At 41.9% G+C, this 23584-nt stretch overlaps 2 protein-coding genes across 4 annotated transcripts; one reads left to right on the forward strand and one right to left on the reverse strand.

Annotated features, from left to right (window-relative positions):
- The first annotated feature begins 372 nt into the window (after positions 1-372).
- LOC310869494 (transmembrane protein 45B-like) lies at positions 373-3061 on the forward strand. Its single transcript, XM_083780260.1, has 5 exons — positions 373-572; positions 703-912; positions 1456-1640; positions 2385-2527; positions 2917-3061. Exons 1-5 carry the CDS (start codon positions 380-382, stop codon positions 3035-3037), a joined length of 852 nt encoding a protein of 283 aa, XP_083636386.1. The 5' UTR covers positions 373-379; the 3' UTR covers positions 3038-3061.
- Positions 3062-4313: 1252 nt separating this feature from the next.
- nfrkb (nuclear factor related to kappaB binding protein) lies at positions 4314-23584 on the reverse strand. 3 transcript variants are annotated; one of them, XM_083780235.1, is made up of 29 exons: positions 23478-23584; positions 22663-22812; positions 21517-21718; positions 21146-21273; positions 20469-20640; positions 19683-19787; positions 19282-19355; positions 18767-18851; positions 18476-18653; positions 17963-18074; positions 17212-17338; positions 16274-16351; positions 15710-15786; positions 15209-15255; positions 14922-14985; positions 14210-14384; positions 13857-13963; positions 13340-13463; positions 12980-13059; positions 12282-12484; positions 9760-10015; positions 8602-8781; positions 8271-8497; positions 8041-8143; positions 7321-7525; positions 6354-6592; positions 5423-5529; positions 5104-5239; positions 4314-4591 (listed from the first exon to the last, which is right to left on the reverse strand). In XM_083780235.1, exons 2-29 carry the CDS (start codon positions 22786-22788, stop codon positions 4457-4459), a joined length of 3852 nt encoding a protein of 1283 aa, XP_083636361.1. In that variant the 5' UTR covers positions 22789-22812; positions 23478-23584; the 3' UTR covers positions 4314-4456. The 3 variants fall into 3 exon arrangements, with proteins under 3 accessions (XP_083636361.1, XP_083636360.1, XP_083636359.1); XM_083780234.1 differs by having other exon boundaries at positions 14922-14982; positions 18476-18668; XM_083780233.1 differs by having other exon boundaries at positions 18476-18668.

The following is a 23584-nucleotide window of genomic DNA, read 5'->3' on the forward strand; positions in this document are numbered from 1 at the left end:
GCATTACAACCGTACACACACACACACACACAAGCACGCAGACAGAGACATGGCACATTTATAGTATATAAAATAGGAAAAAAGGAACTGAATTGTCCACACTCCACAGCACTTCTCTGAGACAGAATGAGAAGATATAAATGGTACCATTCAATAAGTAGTGGTGAACAATTTTATGACGGTTGAAAATGGGTGAAGTGATCCTGGGCGGGAAGTTGGGAACCCCTTTTGGTGTTTTACCCCTTCAGGCCGGGAACCCATTTTGGGGTGTTTTTAGCTCAAATTATCTACAAGCTTAAAGCTATCTTATTACCTATAACATCATTGAATATGGATTATGACAGAGGTTTTCTCACTGGTTTCAGGCCTGCAAATAAAGATGGGCAGCTTTGGAGGACATGCGCTTCCTGGCAGCTTTTTCCTGATGTATGGTTTGTGGCTGACAGTGAAACACACACTCCAACACCACTGGAGGAGCAACCAGCCTAAAGGCAGACACAATAAGCTACCACCCTCCTTCAACAGAATGGAGTACTTTGAAGGAGGATACAAAATATTTGCTGCATTTGTCGGTGAGTATAAAAGACTGATTCAGACTGAGACAAGTGCAGCCTAAATGCATATGCATGAATTAGCCTCTCAAAAACATAATACCTGAATAAACACCATACCTGAATAATCTCTCTTGTTGTCATCTGGCAGGTATTATGGTTGAGCAGTTTGCGCGGGGACCTCACGGCCAACTCTATGACAGAAGCACCAGCTCCTGGGTCGAGCTGATGAACTGGCAGCACTCTACCATGTATTTGTTCTTTGGAATCTATGGAATCGCGTGCGTTCTCAGCACCAAATACAAATCTGTGCCGGCTGGTTTTGACCGTCTTGCCCTCTCCTTGGCGCTCTTTATAGAAGGTAAAGGTACAGTATCAATGCATCAAAAGCAGGGGTCATCGCCATGCTGGCTTGTGGTGGACATTCTTTTGTCAAAGTTCTATTTTTGTAATGAGAATAAACGAGTTGACAATAATATTACCAGAAACACAAAGCCATTAGCCTTATTTAAATGACCTTTACATGTCTGTATTCGAGTGCACAAATGGAACCAAATGGACCCGTTTTGTGCATTCTCAGAGTTATGGGGTTCCTTGAAATGAGAACCACTGTCCTAGTGGTCTCAGACCGTCTCACGCGTGTCATAGTAAATCAGTGTGTCATACACATTCAGAGGAAAACCTGGAGACTGTATGACACAGTATGATCTTATGATCAAAATAAGAACATTATAATAAACAATCTAAAATCTGCCACGGACAAGGCCAAGTCTTGCCACAGACTCATTTGTCTGTGTAAGGACACATTGATGACCCCTGATCAAACAACCAATATTTATTGGTGCTTTTCCATCCATGGGTGTTTTTTTTACTGTACTCACTATCAACCCTCTACACACTGTAGGGTTTCTGTTCTATTTCCATGTGAACCATCGCCCCCACCTGGACACCCACATCCACTCCTTGCTGCTGGTGGCTGTGTTTGGTGGATCGGCCTTTACATTGTTGGAGGCGTTCGTGAGAGACAACTTTGTTCTGGAGCTGCTCAAAGCCTCTCTTTTCATCCTGCAAGGCTCCTGGTTCTATCAGGTAATTAGAACTCTATAACATCATGATGTTTGAAAATGATCCTCCGTGTGAATTTGAGGCCCTGAAAAATATCCCAAATTGATTGGAGAAATGTTTTATACACAAAATATAAGTATATATAACTGTCCTTAGCATTTTCATGGAGTGTCATAAACTTGCAACCATCCAGGGAGACAAAGTGTTTATATTAGTTATTAGGTATATTAGGTACGGTCGCCCCTAAACCATTTCGCCCCTCGATTTTTCCACCGACCTCACACCGACCACTCGGTCCGACAGTTCTTGTATTCTTCATTTTGTTTTACTGAGAATAAGGTTAGAAATAAGTTTAGGGTGAGGCATAGTTTTACTGGGGTTAAGTTTAGGTATAGGGTTAGGTTTAGGCATAGTTTTGAGGTTAAGGTTACGTTTAACCGTTTCAGCATAATTTACTTAGGTTACTTTAGGAATATCAGGCCGCGCAGTTCCGCCGGATGTACGCCCGGGGCGAGTTGGTAAAGGGTCGAGTCAGGTATTCAGTATAGCTGAATACCAACAACAGTATAGCTTGCCAAAAATAGTCAAGCTTTTCAAAACAGAAATCTGGAAGAGAACCAATATTCTGTAGATATGGGCAGGCTTTTAAGTTAGTTTTTAGAACTAATTTAATCAGATACGGGTATATTTTGGGATACTTTAAAATTTGCTCATGTATGAGGCCCAAGAATAATGTGTCCCCTTGAACCATACAATGTGTTGTTTTAGATTGGATTCGTGCTCTACCCATTAAGTGGACCGCAGTGGGACCAAGACGAGATGGGCAACATCATGTTTGTCACAATGTGCTTCTGCTGGCATGTAGCCATGGCAATACTTCTAACTGGCGTCACTGCTTTTTCAGTTTGGCTGTAAGTATCCTTTCCCTCAAATCAACATTTGGTTAGTGAAAAGAACATGGCAGTACTTTTTCCATTTAAATACTGTATAGCAAGCTTAGGCCAATTTTGGTGTACAGTGTAACGGACATTCGGGTTTATTTAAATTGTAGTATCCCTGAGTTAATCATATTATTTCTACAAAATTGATTCAGGGGTATGAGTAACTGTAAAATCACAACCACGTTTGTTTCATAATACTTCACTGTGAAACGTATTTTCCAAACGATATCCACCATAACGTTACTTTTTAATATTTAAAAATATTTGTGAACATAAAACGTTGAAATATATACTGTCTCCCGACAGTAACGATATACTGCATTTATACTGAGAATATTAACGTGACCATTTTTCCACAGCACTGTGAAAAGATGTTCTGGACGGGGGAGAGACATTGAGATTGGAATGAGAAAAACATCTAGCAATTCAAGCTCACAATTAGCTCTACTCGAAGAAACGGATGATTGGGATGAATCGTAAACGCTCCATTAAAGTTCTATATTATTTTTTAATTTGCTACTGTACGTTGACATATGAAGGACTGTCTATTTGATATAATGTAATCATAAGCACATTACACATTTAATTGTAATGTATTTGCAATACTTGAGTCGTTTTAAAACCTTGATGAGCATACAGACCCCCACAATATGTAACTGTTTTTAGATCATTTTGAAATTTGTCTCAGCCTTTTATTTGTAACCTATGTAATTCACATACGTGTATATACCTTTTTTTCCTTTTCCTGATCTTCTGATGTATTGTGATGTTTTTCTATGATATTGTATTACTCGACACAGAAAATTAGTTTAATTTCGAGAATGAACAAAACGTGAATGAATGAATATTTGATTAATAAAAGCACATAAAGTGTATGGAGACTATCTGTTGTTGTGACTGTTTCAATGCACCCTGTAATACAACGTGTCACCTGCAGGTGTTGCTATGAGAGCAAAGTAAGTGAAGCTCTTGTCAAGTGGGTCAGTATCTTTAACAAATCAAAGGCAAAAATGAGTGACACTGATCACATTTCCAGTCATTTACATATGAAATATTTTACATATTAATATAAATAACTTCTAACACTGTCTGACCTGTTCCAGTACTGAACGGTTCAATTGTTACAGTAGTCTTAAAATTATTTCAGTTATAACTTATCTTTGAGACATTAAGAGCATTATCAAAAGGATTTGTAGATTGATTAATTGTATAATTAATTTGGTAGCAGTGCAAAGTGCAAACTATTGATTATGAGTCCGGTTATCAATAGTAGCTGTATAATACGACCTATACACAGTTTTCCATGCATTACCACATACTTTATGTTCCGAAATACCATAATAACAGCAAACACTTCCTAGAAATGCAGAAAGACAAACGTCTGTCTTTGGAGGGGACAATTTAGCAAGACAAAGCACACAAATATTTTGGGAATGAAGTGAATTTACACCCTGTGTAGTATATTATGACGGATGTCCTTTGCTAGCATTTATCGTAGCAGAGTTCAATGCACGTAGACACAAATAGCATCATGGTGTTTTGTGGATGTGAGTATTGACAAACCCGCAATCATCGGTTCTTTAGTTATGGGCCGCTGAATAAAGCTTGTTTTGACCAAAAATGTAATCTGAGAAAATAATTTCCGGTTGTATGCGTTGATTGGCAACCTAGAACCATTCATATTTGCAAAGATCGTGATCTATCATAAACCACTGAAAATACCACATGACGGAGATCTCCGTCATCGTCGGTGAAGAATTGGAGTGGAATGCATTTGGCTCCGTTTGTACACTCTCAAAGTGAAATGAACACTACAATGCACGTTGGAAATGGGCACTATGGTAGGCTTCGACGCTAGTTGACTGGGTGTCATTACTGTGGAGGAGCAGGCGAAGATCATCACTGCGGAGGTGCAGGGGGGGTATCCGCGGTGCTCTTGGATGCTGTTGTGACCACGACGGTAGAAACAGACTTGGGGGAGCCCGTGGCCACATGCTGCTGGAGCTGCTGTGCTTGTACGGTCTGGATCCGCACCTATGATGAGGGGGAGCAAACAGGACAGAGATCATTATATAAGCTGCACAGATATATCCGTCCAGTCCATATTCACACAATTCCACACAAACAGATCAACATTGTGGATCAAGCGGTCCAGGCGCATGCCAGATATAGGCTCTGGCCTGAGTGCGTTGCGTGTTCGAGTCCCATTCATGACAACCTTTGCTGCATGTCTCTCCCCTGTCTCTCTCTCTCTTTCCTGTCAATCTTTACTTGTATCAATCAACAAAGGCAGAAAAGCCTAAAAAACTATTAAATGAACTATTTCCAGCAATCTAAAATGAATCCACTAATTCAATATTGCTCACGTGCCAACATTTTATAATGCTTTGTAAAACGTATATTCAGTAATGAATCGTTATTTCTTATTTGGCGTGTACTTGTGCAGCGCCAGCATTGTTTTCCATCTGCTACAAGAGCGTTGGAACTAGATATGAGCATATGTGGTGTGTATGTGTACACGTGTTTGTGTGTGTGTGCGTGCCAACCTGTGTGGCCTGTCCTTGCTGCTGCAGTTGCTGTAGTTGTTGGGCCGTGACGAAGCTCACCGGCTTGTTCCCAGCGATCAGCTTGGTGCCGGCGGGCATGGTGGTCAGGATGATGTTTCTCCCCAGACTGCTGATGCTGTTTGGAGAAAAGCAAAACAACAGTCAAAAAGTGTCATAATTCTTTTTTAATATGACTTAAACTGTGAAATAAGCTACAATGTCTACAGTGCACCCCCCACACATGTGTGGAACTGGGGGTCTGATTTGGTGGGAGGTATAAAAAAAAGAAAGAAAAAGACGTTAAGTCATGGAAACTCACTTGGTGTTGAGGCTTCCTTTCATGATAGGAGAGGTCACGACACTCTTGCTCTTCAGTGGCTGGTTGAGGACAGACAACGGCAGTGTGATCCGGGCAGGTAACTTCCCCTGTTGACGGGGTGACAACGCAGAACTTATATTATATATTATGACATAGGCCTACTGCATGTTCCTCACACACATTTGTTACATTTCTCCCCACACATGAAGTCACCGTAAGGCACTGTACTTACTGTGCTCAGTTATGACATTAGCATATGATACGATTCTGAACAATGCTTTTCTGTGAAGTATCTTGTCACAGTCCTGATACAAGTATAGTGCAATTCGCTTATAAGAGTAAGAGGATACCAAGAATGAAATTAACACAATTTAAAGGGAAAAGATCTGCACTAAGATCAGACCTTTGTTAAGCGGAGTCCTTCATGGTTCTATGCTACAGGCCACCCCTTTTCTCTCTACTCTAAATATTTTGCTGAATGTAGGACAGATAATAAGGACACTAGCATTACTGATCTGTACAGAGTAACTTTAATTTGCCAAAAAAAGAACAAAAAAAAGAACAAAAGCTGATGCATCAAATTCTCTGTATCATCATACCTCTCTTCTCTCATCATATCTCTCTCTTCTCTGTATCATCATACCAACTTTTAGGGTTCTGAATCTGAACAAATTCATTTTCAGTGGAACTGGTTCAATATTAGGCGGGAAAACAACTGAAGCGGTTCAACCCCGGTGGAAAAGGGGCCTGAGGGTGTACTAATGGAATCTGTTCAATTTATTTACAAGTTACCGGTAGTTCACAGTTAACTCTAAGTATTTTAAAGTGTAGATTTGGGGTCCAAGAGATAAGGAAAAAGAAAAGAAAAAAGATCAAACAGGGTTCTGAGGGTTCATGAAATGAAAAAGGTTGTGAACCACCGTTGTCTTACCGCTTGCGTGGTCACTACCGTAGCGGTGACAGGCACCTGCCGGACGGTGGCCGTGGCGGTCCCCAGCGTCAGCGTGGCACACGAAGCCGCCACCGTCAGCCCTTTGCCTCCTCCCATGGCCACCACGCCGGCCGAGAGGGTGGGCTGCTTGCTGCCGGCGGTGGTCACCGTGATGGTGTGGCCCTGCTTTCCCTGCGGGATCATACCCAGGCCCGGCATGATGCGGATGGTCGTGCCTCCTGCCGTTTATTGTGTTTTTTTTAACGAAAATTGTACAGGGAAGACATGACAAATGACTTAAATATACACAGAAATGACTGACAATGACCGTTACCAACAATCAAAAACAATCATGCAATATGGCCAAAATATACTTATTACTAACTTATTACCGGTATTTACGATATTGTTCAACAGACAAATGTATTCAGATGAATGGAAAATGCATCATAACGTGATTATCCCAAATAACTGCAATCAGGCAATTATGCAAAAACCGTGACAGGAACCAAAATTCTTTCTGCTCGGCCTCTACCCAGACAAAATATAAAGCGCAAAGAACGAATGTTTATAGATGTCTTTTACAAGCTAAAAGAGTAATAGCATTAACCCGGAAGAGGCTCGACAAACCTAATATTGCACAGTGGTTCAAGGAACTGTCTATGTTTACCTCTGAAAAACATTCGTAGTTTTATACAATATATTGAAAATAATAAGTCGCACACCTGGAGAGGATTAGTGCTGTGTGATCGTCTTGTAATGCTTATTGTAACGGTCCTTTTTTGTTCTCTCTAATGTAATGTACTCAATGTTGTTTGAAAAAGAAAAAAAACTATAAATATATTGTTGAAAAACAAAAAAAAATAATTGTGACAGGCACACATGGAAACAATTGACGATTATGCAAAAATAATCTCAAATAATTGCGATCAGGCGATTACGTAATATTGTTTTTTACGGGCCTTACCGCCGGGATTGCCGCCCTTGCCCGAGTCCGAGGACGACACCGTGAAGGTCCTGTTCTTCTGGTCGGCCAGTGTCACGGCCAGCGTGGGCATGAGGCGGATGCCCCCGCCGTCCCCCGCTGTCTTCAGCGGGACCACCACCCCCGATGCCTTGCCGCCGGCCGAGGGGTCCCCGCCGCCACAGATCGTGGCCACTGTCGTGTAGGGCTGTCGCGGTAAATCGGCACACAAATAATTGCGATTAACGATTTCATTGTGTTCTTGGTGTCGAACATTGGAACAAATGATGAATATTATTTTAATTTCCGTTTTGGTTTTTAGGCTTCATGAATGATCACAAATTGTACAGGGCAAATATGTCAGATAAATAAATATAAATATACAAAGAAATGACTGACACATTTAATGAATACTTTCAAAGAAGGAAATGTAAAAATTGCGTAAATGCGGATTTACAAGCTTACAACACTACACAAAATTACGTCACTTTGTTACGTGTAGTGAGCTTGTAGATAAAGCTAATTCCGCTATGTATGGAAAACGCTTGAGAATGTATGTAAATGTTTCAAACGAATATGACGATTATGACCAAAAATAATTACTATTATCCCAAACAATAGTCTCTATGCACACAGAATATATCTTAGTGGGAAGAGTTAGTTCTGTGTGCATAGAGCCTAATGCGATTATAGGCGAGTATGTATTAATTGTAACAGGCCTACCGTCGTGGTGGAGAAGGAGGAGGGGGAGGAGTGGCGCGGCAGCGGCGGGGGCGGGGTTGAGACGTGTAGCGTGGCCGAGATGCTCTTGCCTCCGCTCGTCGCGCTGTTGATACAATACAGTTCCAGTTAGTTATAGTTTATATTTTTATTCTAGTGTTTATTTAGTTCAGTTAACAAAAAAGTTTTTTAAATGTTAGTTTTCGTTATTTCTTTTAGTTAACTATAATGACCTCGTGAGGAAGTCGGGGCTGAGCTTGACCGTGGTGACTGGGGACTTGGCGAGGGTGGCCATCATGTCCGGGGTGATGCGCAGCACCGTCTGGCCCTTGGCGTCCGTGGTGATGGAGGACGGGGGTAGGCGGAGCACATCTTTGCCCTGGATGCGCAGGTTGGTGGCAGTTATCGGGATGCCCGCAGCCCCCGGGGTCTTCATCCCCAGCTGGCCTGTGATGGAAACCTTATACACGTGCACAAGGATAGAGTTCAGAGTCAGACAGATTTTCAGTTTTAAAAAGATTTTACGGGGCAAAAATAAATTTGCGTGCACAGAAAGCTGTGCACCTGTTTGATGTTCTGGCCGGTGACTCCCTGCAGGACGGCGGGGGATAAGGGTTTTTTGGCCGGGCTGCCAGGGGAACCGGCCTGAGGTTTAGCCACAGACACAGCTGATAGCGACAGGCTGGTCGAGACCTGGACTGGACTGCTGCCAGACTGAGTCCTCAGAGGCAGGGATACCACTGTCTGCACACACACACACACACAGATCATTATTTGCGTTCACATTTAACAAGAAATTCTTGAACCCAAACAATAGGAGATGCGCAGAACAAACTTGGACATTTTTGGCAATGCCTTAGCTCTCGGCTTGGGCATTCCTGCAATCTGCAGGCCTCTCACAACTGATTTCAGGACCAGCATCCTTAGACGTTGGTACTTTAGCAACTTTGCTAAGGAATGCCTCTTCCAGACTGGTCAAATGTACATGCCACTTCCAAGATGGTCACTCTGTATATATTCCAGTATATATTTGTCTGGGAACATCATTTTGGGCAATAACTTCACAAGAAGAAGGTGTCACAAAGGTGACACCTTCTTTTATAGAAGACAACTGTGTGAAATGGAAGTGACAAAAGGGCAACGTGTGCGGCTTGTGGAACTGCCGGCTGCCTTAATAGTGTAGGAGATTTATACATGTTGGGGCATAAACATAGGCGGAGCTTGAACTTGACGCCTGGGGGTGCGACTGCTTGGCCAACGACCTTTATTTTATTATTTTGCGTTTTTACAATGCCCTAACCCCTAAAAATGAGTTATTTAGGTAGTACAGCAGCTCACACACATACACACATGCACTACAACCATACAGCGAGTCATCATATCATGATAATAGAGATGATTACAAACTACAGTCAGAAGCCAGAAGTTAAGTTTTTTTTTTGCCAGGGGGGTGCAGTGCACCCCCTGAACCCCCTCAAGCTCCGCCCATGGGCATAAATAATATATTAACAGCTTTTAATCCAGAATTGGTCACCATGTGCCACTGTACAAAGCAAAGCAAAAATAAAATGAACAAACAAACTTTCAAAAGGCCACAGGGCTGTCCAGAGGGCAAAGGGGCAGGTGCCCTAGGCTAGCACTACTATACCTTGTGTCTATCTGTTCACGCCCCTGGCATGCTTATTCCACCACTGAAAACAACATTCTTCCACATTTGCTTACCTGTGAAATCCCCTTGGTGCCCACTGACACCGGCACCCTGATCTGGTGAGGGGACTGGTGCACCAGCGTGGCCTGCTGAGCCGCCACGTTGGTCTGAGCCGACACCACGCGCACCTGAGGCAGAGCGCCGTGTCCTCCCAGGTGGCTCACTATGCGAGCCGCGTGCTGCTGGGACGTGGCTGGCTGCGGTGCCGCCTGGCTGCTGGGCAAGATGGTGCCCAGCTGGGGCATGGAGGGAGGGGACACGAGGAGAACCCTGGGCCAGGGGACATAAAGGAAAGAGAACAGGGTTGGATCTTTAATCCTCATCACACATCAGAGCTGTGAAAACGGTGTCTGGGGCTGTGATGACGTGTAGAATCCCTGCCCTCTGAAACCAAGCTGTGCTATGGACAAAAGCAACTGTAGACCATACAGGTAGTCTGGCACTTTTATACTTTATATTACTGCCAACCACTTTCCAAAGCATACTGTACATTTTCATTTTAGAATCACCCCATTGATTTAACTATTTATTATTATTTTCATTTACTTTCTGGTAATAAACCCATTAAAGGGATTGTGACATTTAAAACACATTTTTGTAGATTTTTTTGGCTTTTCTTGACATCAATTTCACCAAAAAAAACCCGAAGTTTGAACATTCAGTGTATTCTCTGCTGTCTGGACTTTTGTGAATAATTATGCAAAAATGTCTCATCTGGTTGGACGGCAGAGATATACGTAGATCTCCGCTAAACCTCCGCCCCCTCCCCTCTGCTCCCTGCCTAGTGCCTACCCTCTCTTCTCCGCTTCCTCATTGTGACCGCGACTTTGTTTCTTTGTAATACTTACTAATAATGGCTTCTAGAGAAAAATCAATCTGCTCTGTTGTTGGCTGTGTCAATCAACACAAGTCCTTACACTGGATACCAACTGGCCTAGATGACTCTTTTATTTTTGACGACGTTCCTACCAAGTTGTCAAAGTAGCGCATCTTGGGTTGACAGGAAAGGGGGAATTACCGACATCTACAGGCTAAAATAATGTGTTTTTCCATGGCTACTCAGGATGAACTTTACACATGCACAAAAACTCGTGTCAAGAAATACTGGAGTGGAGTTGAGTGTTCAAACTTTTTAGACACGTTTGAAGGACCATGGCCAAGACTTTTAATGTTTTTAAAATTATGTTATAAATACCATAATACCATCATAATACCTTTAAAAACTAAAAGGTCACCACTACGTTCAAGACTCCTACTGAAATTACTGGAATCAAATGGCTTCCTAAACTTATGGTATGCTTTGGAAAATGTAAAACATAAGCCATAGTCGAATGGGTTTCCTTTTAACGGAGTGATTCTTAACAAGCAATGGAATCTCATAGGAAATAACTATATCAAATAAGTCTGTGTCCAAATGTACTGTATAACAACTGATCTTGCAAAGTTGCAATATCAATATTCAGAAGAAATCTCTTACAATATCACTCAAAACTACACTGCCCTACAAAGCCAAAGTGCAGTTCTACGTTTTTGGACAGGACATATTTGTGTATACCAAAGATCAAATTAGCGTCTGTGATTTCGGGGAATAAACAATTACCCAAGTTAAAAATAATTTACAAGAAGTCTACACAATTAGAGAATGTAGAATAATTCTTATTTTGATGAACATTTGCCTGTTATCTCTCCTATGGTACCAAAGTCAATACAGCATGGAAATGTGGACATATTCTTTAGTTTTTGGGTCTGCAAAGCTACATCTCATGGTGGTCCATGGCTCAAATGCAGAATAAACTAGATAAAGTGCCCCTCGGGGCACATGTCTCCACCAGGGCAGGTCAGGTTGTGGCCTCCTGGTGGCGCTATAATAGGCCAATGTGAAAAGGGTGCCATTTCTTCTTACGCCTTGGATGGCAATTGGATGATTTGAGGCATTTTGTTCCAAAAATGTGTTTTGCAAAAATCCACCTGTACCACAAATCCACCGCTATAACAGGCCAGTGTGAAAAGGGTGGGATATATTCCTCAGCCTAGTAGGAAAGTCTGTGAAAGATTTCACGTAAATTGCACGCTGCGTTCATGATTTGAAACGGGCCAATCCTGCAAACTTTGAAAGCCAATGTTAGCCAATTAGGATGGAATATGAAATATCGGACAGATCCCTCTTGAACACATGACTATAGAGATAGTGTGTAACGTTTTGTGGGGTCTTTGGACAGAATCTGGAGGAGTAATATAAAAAAAAATGTTTTTCAAATGTCGACCTCCTGGTATGCTATAACAGGCTGTTCTGGAAAATGTGAGGCTCATCGTTGGCATCCAGGGAGTGTGCGTGCCAAATTTGGCACAGACCGGGTTGGCGGTGCCGGACATTAGCTGGTAACAGACTAACAGACAGACTGACAAAACATACTTTCTCCCATGCCTTCAGCCTGGTGGAGACAATAATGGGCCTTTATATGAAAAGGGTTGAAAACCACTGCTGTATGAGATAGAAATATGGAGTGGACCAAGACTACTGTTGCCTTCTACAGACCCTGGGCTGGACTTGACTGTGTCTGGGACTCCACTCTTTGTGGGCGTGCCGATTGTGGAGGCCATCGGTGACTTGGGGGTGCCAGGTGTGCTTGGTGTGGGCGTGGCGGGGGCCGGGGACATGGGGTTGGTTCCCAAAACATCCAGTCCGGCCTCCAGCGAGCCAGGGGTTTTGCCACCGCCTCCTTCCTTGCTGCCAGACTTCTACAAGGAAAAGCAAAGCTTGAGAACCACTATTATTATATGAATAAAACAGTAAAATAATAAAATATTAATAATAAGTGTTTTTTTTCAACTCAGAGAATGTAAAACATTTACAATTTCTACACACTGAGTTACTGTCTAAAAGAAAATAGTATAACAGGCATAAACTATCTCTTGTGCAACCTTCATAGAGTTTGGATTTCAAATTTAAATTATATCCTCATAATAAATACTTAGAACAAAGTACTATTGACTTCCTTACTGCCAATACTTGTGTCTGGACAAGAGAGAGACTTAAGTATTTGCCCCCCTTAGTGTTGCAACTCAGTTACTGCTCTTTGACTTTAAATAACTATGTAATATAATGTTATTACAAAATCACATACAGTATGATATCTATATTACAGTATACTGTACTTACATAGGTTTATGTTAACAAATGTGCTGTGAAAGGTGTCATTGATGTAGAAAGATTAAAACCTAGGTAGGACTCACAGGCTTAGATGCAGGTTTAGGTTTTTGCTGTAGGGCTTTTCTGGCTTTGGCTGCAGCAGCCTGAGCCTGATGGATCCTCTCTGGATTGAGGGAAAGAGGCAACATTGATCAGTGTTGGAGTTAGCTACAGAGGCACTGCACAGAACAACTTACAGGATTACAGGACCTATGAAAACATTGAGTATTGTTGGAGTTGGCTACAGAGGCACTGCACAGAAAAACTTACAGGATCACAGGACCTATGAAAACATTGAGTATTGTTGGAACAGTCTTGCGGAGCCATGCCACACGACATTTTAGTGTGTAATTTGACACACTTTGGCAAAAAAAGAAAAGTCATTGTGATATCACTAAACTCACCGAACTCCTCCTGACTGCGATCTCGGTGCAGGTAGATCCACAGCTTGCGTCCGATGTCGTACTTCACACAGGGGTCTTTCTCGTAGTGAAGTCGGTCCAGAGCCCCACTGACCACTGTGTTCACCTGTAAACAGTGGTAGAAACAAGTAAAATTTTGAGCTATTTGTACATTACTTGAGTATTTCCAAAACTTTTACTTCTACTCCACTACATCTCGGATCCAAATATAGTACTTTTACTCCACTACATTTATTTGAAAACTTTAGAACAAGTTACTTTGTAGATTTAGATTATTATTACAAAATACAGTAACCACTTCAGCCCTATAAATATTTCGGCCATTTGATTTGATTTGTAGATCTGCCATTTTCAAAGAATGGTATACAATGTATACCCCCAGGGCGTTTGGTGTTTTTTTTTAATGTCTGCTGACTTTCAATAATTTATAATTGTGATCAAAATAATCTCATTGGTTTTTAACCATATAAACTTTGTACAGTACGAGCCACTGCCATACCTGAGCACTGGTGACATCTGGTGCTAGAAACTGGGAGTCCTTCAATAGCTCGCATATCTCGGCTCTGGTTCCTTCTCCATTTGGCAATCTGGCTGCTGCATCCCGCACTGCAGTAAAGAATGAAAGGTCATTTCAGCCACACGCACTGAGAATAATGGTTAACTGAATGGTAATACTTACAGCTTTGCTGCAATGTGGTCACTATTGTCACTTTTTATTTTTATAGTCAAAAGGTGAGGGCTAGAGATTTGATTTCATATCAGCAATAGTTATGGTTAGTGCAGTTCTGGTAGGTACTACTGTACATCCGGGGCGATAAAGATTATTTGTACAGCAGGAAAAGGTGATCTAACCCAGAGAGAGAATGGTGACGTAGGCCGGACGGTCCGAACGTAGCAGAGTGTGTTCCCTGGCTTTGTTGAGAGACATCTCCTTGTCAAACACCCCTTTAACAGGCCCCACCACTGACTCGAAGCCGTGCATCCTGAACCGGAAGGCTTTGTGTGGCTGGTCGTACCTCTGTTGCTCCTAATAGACAAGACAAGAGAGACAGAGAGAGAGGGAGAACATAGATTGTAGGAGGACTGACAACATAAATAAATAAATAGATTCTTAGTCACAGTAATTTGTCGACTAATTGATTAGTTGACTTAATGATCACATAAAATTATGTTGCTGTATACAATCATACAGGTTGGTGAGGTTGAGAACTGAACATTCTAATGTTGATTTCACAATGACTACTGGTTATTATTAATTGGAATACAGACTGGTAAGATTAAAGGGTTACTCATTATTTTTAAAAGAACAATTCATTCAGCATGGACAAAGTCTTGATCGACCAAAACCAAACCAAGCGATTCATCTATTATACGACTATGAGGGGACAGCCATGGGAGATGTGCTACGTTACCTAACAGTAGTATGGTTAGTTTTACAGTAAAACTGTATTTGTCACATACAGTACTGTAATTAGTAGGGGTCTGTACCATGTCTGAACCAATCACGAACAATGTATTGTAAATGAAATAAGTACCGGTAGATTGTAATCAAAACTTTACTAACCTGGATTTGAAAGACGTGTCTCTCATCTCCAGTGCTGGGTCTCACCACATAGTCAGTCCAACTGCTTTATTAGTCAAATATAACACACATGACAAATATTGACACTGAATGTAATACAACTACAAAAGGAAACTATGCTGGTCTATACAATACAAGTGTATAAACTTAGTGGAATTTTCTTTAGGCACTTGGCCACTGCAGTGTACACACAGTCAAATCTTAAGTGTTGTTAATTTATGCATTTGTGTATTACAAGGTCAAGTAAAGTGAATTTATAGATGACTTACACTCTGGTTGTGGGGGACGTTATCTCCGACAGTTCTTCACTTTCTGTCTGTGGAAGACATTATAATATTAGCAGAGATGTTTGGATTACAAAAACAATTAGTCATTATGAAATATTTAGTTTCAAAATGGCAGAAAGTAAGCCGTGCAATTTTAATTTCTGAGGAACATTATATACAGAGAATATCACCTTCGATACCTGATGAAGGTCGTAATAGACCGAAACGTTAACAGAGTAGCCTAATAAACTACTGCTATAAGTGAAGACAGTGTGCAGGACTTCCTTTTTTCTCATTGTTGCACTGGTTGCCTGCTCCGACGCACCTGTCACAGTGGGTGTGCATAAGGACGCACCTGTCCCAGTGGGTGTGCATAAAGGACTTTTCTCTATAATGTGCAAGGAGTTGCCTTGGTGTGGACGGCCATAAAAGTAAAACCGTTTTGTTGCGACTAGTTGCATTGGTGTGGTTTCGCCTACATTAGGGCCCCACCGGTAATCATACCTTAATAACCAGATCTTTGGAGTCCAGCCACAGCTGACACAGTGCATTAAGATCCTTCTCCGAGTCCAGGCTGGGACCTGCAGGATGTTAACAACCTTTCATTACAAAATGCAAAATCAGAGAAAACCACTCAAACGTTTCCTTGCGTCAACACACCTGTTGTACAGCAAAGCCTCCTAAAGCTACAATAGCATGTCCTACCCAGGATTAAAACCCAGGTCTCCTGCAACGAGCAACCTTTCTACTGCAGAGCTTAAAAGACGACTTCACCCATTTTCAATGTATCTTCATATAATTGGTCCTCACTAATGCTCATGTTAAAATGGTACAATTATTTTCTACTCGGTCTGTGTCTCAGAGAAGGGTTGTGGACATTTCAGAAACGTGTCTACCAGTGATATCATCGATGGGAGATCCAAGCTACAGCAATAGAAACTTCAGGCTTTCGATTCCTGGAAAGTTAACATGCTATAATGAAAGACATTGTTCCCAAGTTAATAAAAATCAATTAAAATATGGTTTGGAGAAAAAAAGAAGATAGACAGCTATTGCAAAACTTCTTACCTATCCACTTCCACTGCTGAGACTGGTCCCCAAACTCCACATATGGAGTGAACCCGGTGGGGAGAGCCATCATACCATCTGAACCACAAACACACAAGCAATGAATACATATACAAAGTTAAACTTCTCAGGGTTTTAATCATGTATGCCCTTATTATACTTAGTCAGACAAGGTTTTGTGATGTGAAAGTAGACACATCACAAGCTCACGAGTCAATACATTGCATCACAGTGCGTTGTGAGTTTGTAGATCTGCTATTTTCTGAAAATAGTTTTATATACATTTTAGGAGTGAATACATCTGTTTAGATGCCTGTGACAGCCTGTCAGTCAATGCTGCCCCACTTGTCTATCTATATATGACAGAAAACAGGTGTAGGACAAAGCCTACGACAGCTCCCAACCTGACATTTGGCGTGGCGTACACCAAAGTTCTGTAATGATAAATGCTGAAAGTTGTGGTGATTCCGGCGTACGCCTCATTTATCAAAACAATTGATAAATGAGGGCCTAAGTGCATATTTATTGTCAATCTTGACAATCGTTACATTCCCATCTTAACATCTTGGCTGTTTTTAATAACATGCAGCAGACTACATGAAAAGTCTGCTATTCTTGGCCCAGGCCGTAGCGTAACGGTCTGGGCACCGGACTGGTGATCCAGTCGCGGTGTGCCGCGGGTTCGACTCCCGGACCCGACACGGCCTTTACCGCATGTCATCCCCCCATCTCTCTCCCGTTTCCTGTCAGCCTACTATCTGTCCCTTACAAAATCAATAAAAGGCGTAAGCCGCAAAAAAATATCTTAAAAAAAAAAAAAAAGTCTGCTATTCTCCATTAGTGAACTGTGAATCCACATCAACATGGTGTGCCAGTCCAATGAAGGGTATCAATGAGGTTCATCTCATCTTAAAAGGCAGTGGAATCACACAACTCACCTTTAGCTTCACCTGCAAGGAACTGCAGGGCGGGCAGTACCATCTCTGACCAGCAGGAGGCGGATGAAAACCAGGGGTTGAGTGAACTGGCCGGAGAGGACTGCCATACTTGAACTCTCTCCTCTAACTGGGACACAGACACAGTTCAAAAGGTCAGTTTGTAGCTATAACCTACTGTGAGCTGATTTCGTATGACACGCCAAGCACATAATATATTGCTTGTCTGCCATGATTGCAACACCCATATTTACTGGCCCTTTGCGGAAGGCGATAATAAACGTTTCTACATTCATGGCAGGAGCTGTTCAGTGTCAGGGACATTTCTACATGTAGACTGGACGAGTCAAGGGTCAAACCAGGGACCTCCCAGACGTCCTCTCTCTCTACCCACCTTTATGGCTTTCAAACAGCAATGAGTGCTACTAAACCTCACTAGTACATTAGGTTTCATGTCAAACTGATGTATTTGACGGTGGACCGTCATTTGAAAATATTTGGTGCCAGGGACCCCATGAGAAGATTTAGCAATATATTTCAAAAATATGCAATGAGCATTTACTATAAATCGAATATTTTCGAATAGCTGGAAAATAAAATGGGGCTTTAGAGTTCTAAACTGCTTCTGCTACCCCTCAAGGATCACAGAGGGTCCTCAGACCCCCACTCTGAGAACCAGTGCACTAGTAGGAATTATAAGCATAATAATAAATTGACCAGTCAGATTGCTTCATGGCTGAAATTTGGTTAATACCATTGACGTGCTAGCCAGGATTTCTGATTTCAAGACGCTCTCCAACAAGTTGAAGAAACTGATGGCTATCTCCTCCACAGCCGCAGGGCTGTTCTGAGACTCATCCATCACCCTGTCATGACACAGCAAGAACACAAAAAAATATTAAAATTAACAAACAGAAAGGTCAAGGCGTTCCTCAACCAGTATTATAGCTTTTATATACAGAAATAAAGATATACTAGATCCGTCATTGGCACAGGGACCACTAAACCCTCTCTGGCTGTCCTTTATGGGAACTCTGAGCAGACAGTAAAATCACATGTTTTGTACATCAAGCTTCAAAAGACGGCGATCTCCGTTCTGGGCAGTGTGTTAATTAGTGCAGGTCCATACCGTACATAGCTATTAGGACATGACCACCTGTTTTTCTTAATCACCGTTTATTTTACAGGACTGTTGCTGTATATTGTTTTTAGTATATGAACTTGAACAATCCCAGTTGGAATGACCGCCTTTCTACAGTACACTCACTCTTCCTTGATGTTGGCCAGTGGAGTGGACGGGGCGTCAGGGGGAGCAGGGACGAGGTTTGCAGATGGCGTGGGCATCTCTGAAGACCCAAGAGGTTCACAGGGATCCTCAGCTTCCACTTTGATTGTTCTCATCTTCTTCTTCCTCCTCTCCTCTTTAATCCTTTTCTTAGGCAGCGCTAGATCAAACAGTGCTGGACGGTGAATAAATGACGGACGGACATTAAACGATTGTCTTAACACACAAAAAGGAAACCCAGAGCGATGTGAAAATGCAAGGTAATTTACTCACTCATAGCAGAGCCTTTCCGGCCAATATTTACTCTTGAAATCATGTCCCCAAGTTGGATATCAGACGTCATCAGGTCTGGATGGTCCTAAGAGAACAAATCCAAAAATGTGGAAAACGCATTTTTGGTTGAACTGCCCCTTTAAACCCAGTGAGAAGCAGTGCGCTCAATACAAAAGAATCACACTCGTGTGAAGTGAGGGGCGCTCACTGTGGGTGCCACATGCGTCACTGCTTAAACTTAAAGCAAACATAAAAAGTCCATAAACTTGACTGCCACATGACGTCACGAGTGGGGGCCTGTTTTTTTTTTTTGTCCATAGACTAGGCTGATTTCTGTGGTGCATGAATAAGACAAACATTCAAATTCCATAAGCCAGACATCGGAGGGGCTCAGGCCCTCCAAATATATCTGTGAGGTTGTGCAGTGCATGATCCTAATAGGTAGGAAACAACATTGTAACGACACCTGGGTTAAGAACACAGATCTATAAATTATGCACAAGGAGGCCACTCACTGGCTGTCTCTTCCTCTTCTCCTTGTGGTTCTGCAGCATCGTTTTCAAGTCACGCTCTCCGAGCTCCATCCTTTCTGGAAAGAAAAAATAAAAGATGTGTCTTCTCTTCAACCATGAGCTGCAGTATGATGACAGCATATAGAGCAGTGGTTCCCAAATTATTAGATTAGATTATGATTAGTTTAATGTGAAACATTATTTTCTCATTCAACAGTAAACAAATCAATATAGTGTATATGGATAATTTGCAGATCTTTTTAATACCAAATTGGCAAAATATTACATACGAAAGAGATAAACATCATGGAAATAGCTGATCTACAAGCCAACACAATATTTATCTGGGGAACAGAGTGAAACTAAATGTAACACCTATAATTAAGTGCTTAAGTGCTACTGACCAGTACTCTTCATGTCCTGGGTACAGAGGCTGGGGTGAACCCTGAGAGAGATGGTGGCTGTGGGGGATGAAGGTGACGGGGGAGCTGGAGGCCACGACGAAGAGTCTGAAAATACACGCAAAAATGTTTGAAATGAAAGGAAAGCTTTACAGATTTCCAACCTAAATCCAATTGTTCCAGTATGAGGAGAACAATGATAGTGTGGCAAAATAAATGGAAATTTACAGTGTTATTGATCTCCTCACATCACAACAATGGTATTTAGTCACAATGCGACTGACACAGACTGTCCACATGAAGCTCAAGATACACATCCCAAAAAAGGTTGTTACATTTATTTTATCATTCAATGTTCTGAAACTCACATTTGATTATGATAAACATGAGATTGACACAGCAGTTGCGTAACTGCAAATGTGTTATTCACAGTTTTACCATGACCACTCAGACTGTTTTAGCCATTAAGTTAAGACATGTGAATACCTTGACTCCTTCAAAACCACTCTCAAAGGGAACCAACGGATGGCTGCAATTCAAAACTGGACCCCTTAATTAACACAATCCGTGCTACCACCCCAGGCCAGAACGTGGTGCCAGTGCCAGAAGAATGTGTGAAAACCGAATCCCTGACTAACCACGTGTTGTAGCCACCATGTTATTGTGTTATTATTTTGCATACTGTGAATACAATTTCCAATCAGTACATAAAGTCTTGATGTATAGAGAAATGTGTACACAGACATTATGTTAAGTAAAGCTAGCAGAATGTAAAGCTGAAGAGCTCACCATCATCGTCAGATGAAACATTACTGTCCCCACACTCGATTTTGACTTCTCTCAGTATCCTACTTGTTCTTCTTCTGACTCTTGGTTCCTGCATCTCAGCGTGAGTCCGAGTTGGCAATTTACGTTTCAGTGGAGCATCCAGTCCATTGTGAACGGCTACCTCCAAAAGATCCTGCAATGTAAAGACATAACAAGATCAAGTAAAAATCTATCATTTGACTCAGACAAATAGACCAAATGTACACCCGTTTGTACACTAGTACAGTAAAATGAACACTAAGGATGTTACAGTGTAGAAGGCCACTTGCCTTGATACAAAAATATATGAGTGATCGTTAACGTTTCTCTAAGCTGTAGAGGTGCAACATTGTCTGTCTCCAGCTTCTATCCGGAACATATAGACTTCATTACGTCCCCTTTATTTGGAGAACCACAACGACTGGATAGGATACAGACATTTAGATAAATAAAATGCAATACAAGCGAGTCGTGGGTTGTGCCTTTTCATTAGGCCCACCATTGTAGTCCTTTTAGCAGAAGCAGTACCGATTCCGCTACTTTGCGTCAAACTTCCCTCAAACGTGACACTTCTGTCTTTCTAATTGGTTTACGACTGTAGTCTGAGGATCAATGAAAAATTACCCCACTGAAGTGAAGGTAGTCCAGACATACGGTACCTTTCTCGAGACAAGGATCTGCTTCAGCAGTCTGTGGTAATACTGCTGCAGTGAATACAACTGGCGTTTCTTCTGGGACTTGGTACACAGCTGTCTGTACCTGACCACCTCGGGGTTGAAGTGGCCATCTGAGTTGAATAGAAAAGATTTGTTATATTCAAGGCATGCATGCTCTAAATATGCATTTATGCATAAATTTTAACCACTATTTTGTACAAGCGCACAACATGTCGCATCGCACCACGTTGTGAGCTTGTATATTGGCTATTTTCAAACATTTCCACTTTATTTGTATTATGGTGGGACACTGGGATGATATTAACATTGCTGCAAATAATTATGAATACAAATAAAAAGAGCAGAAGAGAGACCTCGGAATAGTTTTTGTGCAAGGTGGAGAGGATTTCCGAAGGCAAAGTTCTTGTCGTTGAACAGGCCGCTGATGGTAGCGTTCTGTTCAGTGGCGCTGTTGTCGGGGAACTGTGGCAGAAACTGACGAAGGTGCTGCCTCTGGGCCTCTGACAGGGCTTCAGTCCATGTGCTTTCACTCAGCACAGAGAAGAAGATTTCAGGCTGATGGCAGAAGTAAGCAGATGTTACTATACAACCACTGATATGTGTAACCAAACAGAGACCCACGAGAACCATGATTTTGCAACCCTTTTTTTTTTACACAGTGTCAATTATGTAATCCTGGGCGCTACACTTCCTCTGACAACCTGGGGAGGGCAGCGGACTGACCTCATGCTTCCTTCTATGCATGTGGAGTCCAAGCTGCTGAGACCCTAAATATGACCCGAACCTGGAGTGATGGGGTCTTCACAGTGGCCGCACACTCCCTAAGGAACAACGCACTCCCAGTTCACATCGCCCCAAAAAAACACTTTTTCTGTGGATCCGACCGCTTGTCCAGAGCGGTAATTTCTTAGAGTTGGAGAGATTTATTTTACTGAGGTTAAGATTAGGAATAAGGTTAGTGTAAAGACCCTCTAGTTAGTACTACTTCACCTTGGGTTGAACAACCTGCTTGGACACCATTGCAGCAGGTCTTGTTGGCTCAGGTTTAGATAATCAGTCAAGCCTTTGGTATTTTTAAGGTTTAGGCAAAGTTTTACTGAGGTTACGCTTAGGTTTAGGTATAGTTTTACCGAGATTACGTTTAGCAATAAGGTTAGGTTTAGGCATAGTTTTACAGATGTTACGTTTAGCAATGAGGTTAGGTTTAGGCATAGTTTTACTGAGGTGTCCCTTTAGGAACAAGGTTAGGTTTAGGCATAGTTTTACTGAGGTTACCTTTTGGAACAAGGTTAGGTTTAGGCATAGTTTTACTGAGGTTACGTTTAGGAACAAGGTTAGGTGTAGGCATAGTTTTACTGAGGTTACGTTTAGGAATACCTGGTGGCAACCGTTCCGAGGTCGCCGGATTTGACCCAGCGCGAGCGTGTTTTGGGGTGAGCGTTCTTGTATTTGGCCAAGAATGCCATGCACGAACCAACAAAGGCTAGCATTTGACTCACGTCCTCCAGCAGGTCCTCTGGCAGGCTCACTCGACAGTCACCCAACATGCAGTCTTCCGTTATCGGGCCATCGTTTTCTCCCCTCGGATCAAGTGGGTCTGTTAGCATGTGGGTAAGGGCTTCCATTGGTTCTTCTTTGTTGTATCAACCCTAAGGAGACATGGTGTGTGTGATTATACAGGAGATTACTGTAGCTTACACCAGTGATTCTGAAACTGTTTAATTTCAAGGACACTCACTTTGATGATATTATTATTATATCACCTCTGGGATCCCAATCTAAAACATTGGTATTGTTGGACATGCTTTAGTCTGATATGGTGTCATTTGGTCCAGAATTAGACGGGGAATTTGAGTTATTGGAGTATTTACTTAACCCTAAGCTGGGGGACCCCTTGGAAACCCCCCATGGAGGGGGACCAGGTTGAGAACCACTTGAAAAAACGTCAAATTGCATCAAATCTGTCCTCAATCCAATGTTACAAAAATACTTGCTTAACAACACATCAACACTGAGCCACGGCAATTTAGATACAAGAGAACGAGGACGAATACAGCTTTGCACTACACATTCATTCAGCCCAGTTAATAGTTAGTTAATATTATTTGTAAGTTTGCTAGTACTACTAATAAATGAATGGCAAATAGGTAGTTAGCATTAGCATTAGCGTAGCTAGGTATTTAACTGCAAAACAAACCAATGTAGCATTGTTTATAGAGCTAACAAAGAGCTCTTTCGCGCAGTGCACATAATAGCTGTACATAATACGCATTTTGCAAACAGAGTCAAATCCATTAAATAAAAAATAATTTACCCGAAAGTGCTGGGTTGTACCATAAAGGTTGTAAGTAACTGTCTGTAAGTGGCCATAAACAATATTTGGGGAAAAGGTCGGAATGCTTTGGCTGATGGACCGTTTTC

Source organism: Protomyctophum parallelum (assembly GCF_964188405.1).
Source record: "Protomyctophum parallelum genome assembly, chromosome: 1".
NCBI lineage: Eukaryota > Metazoa > Chordata > Actinopteri > Myctophiformes > Myctophidae > Protomyctophum > Protomyctophum parallelum.

What these genes read in the sequence shown, in the direction of transcription:
- LOC310869494 (XM_083780260.1), top strand. Translation starts at nt 380, where the DNA reads ATGGGCAGCTTTGGAGGACATGCGCTTCCTGGCAGCTTTTTCCTGATG. An exon ending in AAGGCTCCTGGTTCTATCAG is followed by an intron (nt 1,641 to 2,384) that starts GTAATTAGAACT and finishes GTGTTGTTTTAG; the next exon opens with ATTGGATTCGTGCTCTACCC. An exon ending in ACTGCTTTTTCAGTTTGGCT is followed by an intron (nt 2,528 to 2,916) that starts GTAAGTATCCTT and finishes ATTTTTCCACAG; the next exon opens with CACTGTGAAAAGATGTTCTG.
- nfrkb (XM_083780233.1), bottom strand. Translation starts at nt 22,788, where the DNA reads ATGGAAGCCCTTACCCACATGCTAACAGACCCACTTGATCCGAGGGGA. An exon ending in CCAAAGATCTGGTTATTAAG is followed by an intron (nt 15,256 to 15,709) that starts GTATGATTACCG and finishes TGTCTTCCACAG; the next exon opens with ACAGAAAGTGAAGAACTGTC. An exon ending in CCTCCTTCTCCACCACGACG is followed by an intron (nt 7,526 to 8,040) that starts GTAGGCCTGTTA and finishes TTACCGCGACAG; the next exon opens with CCCTACACGACAGTGGCCAC.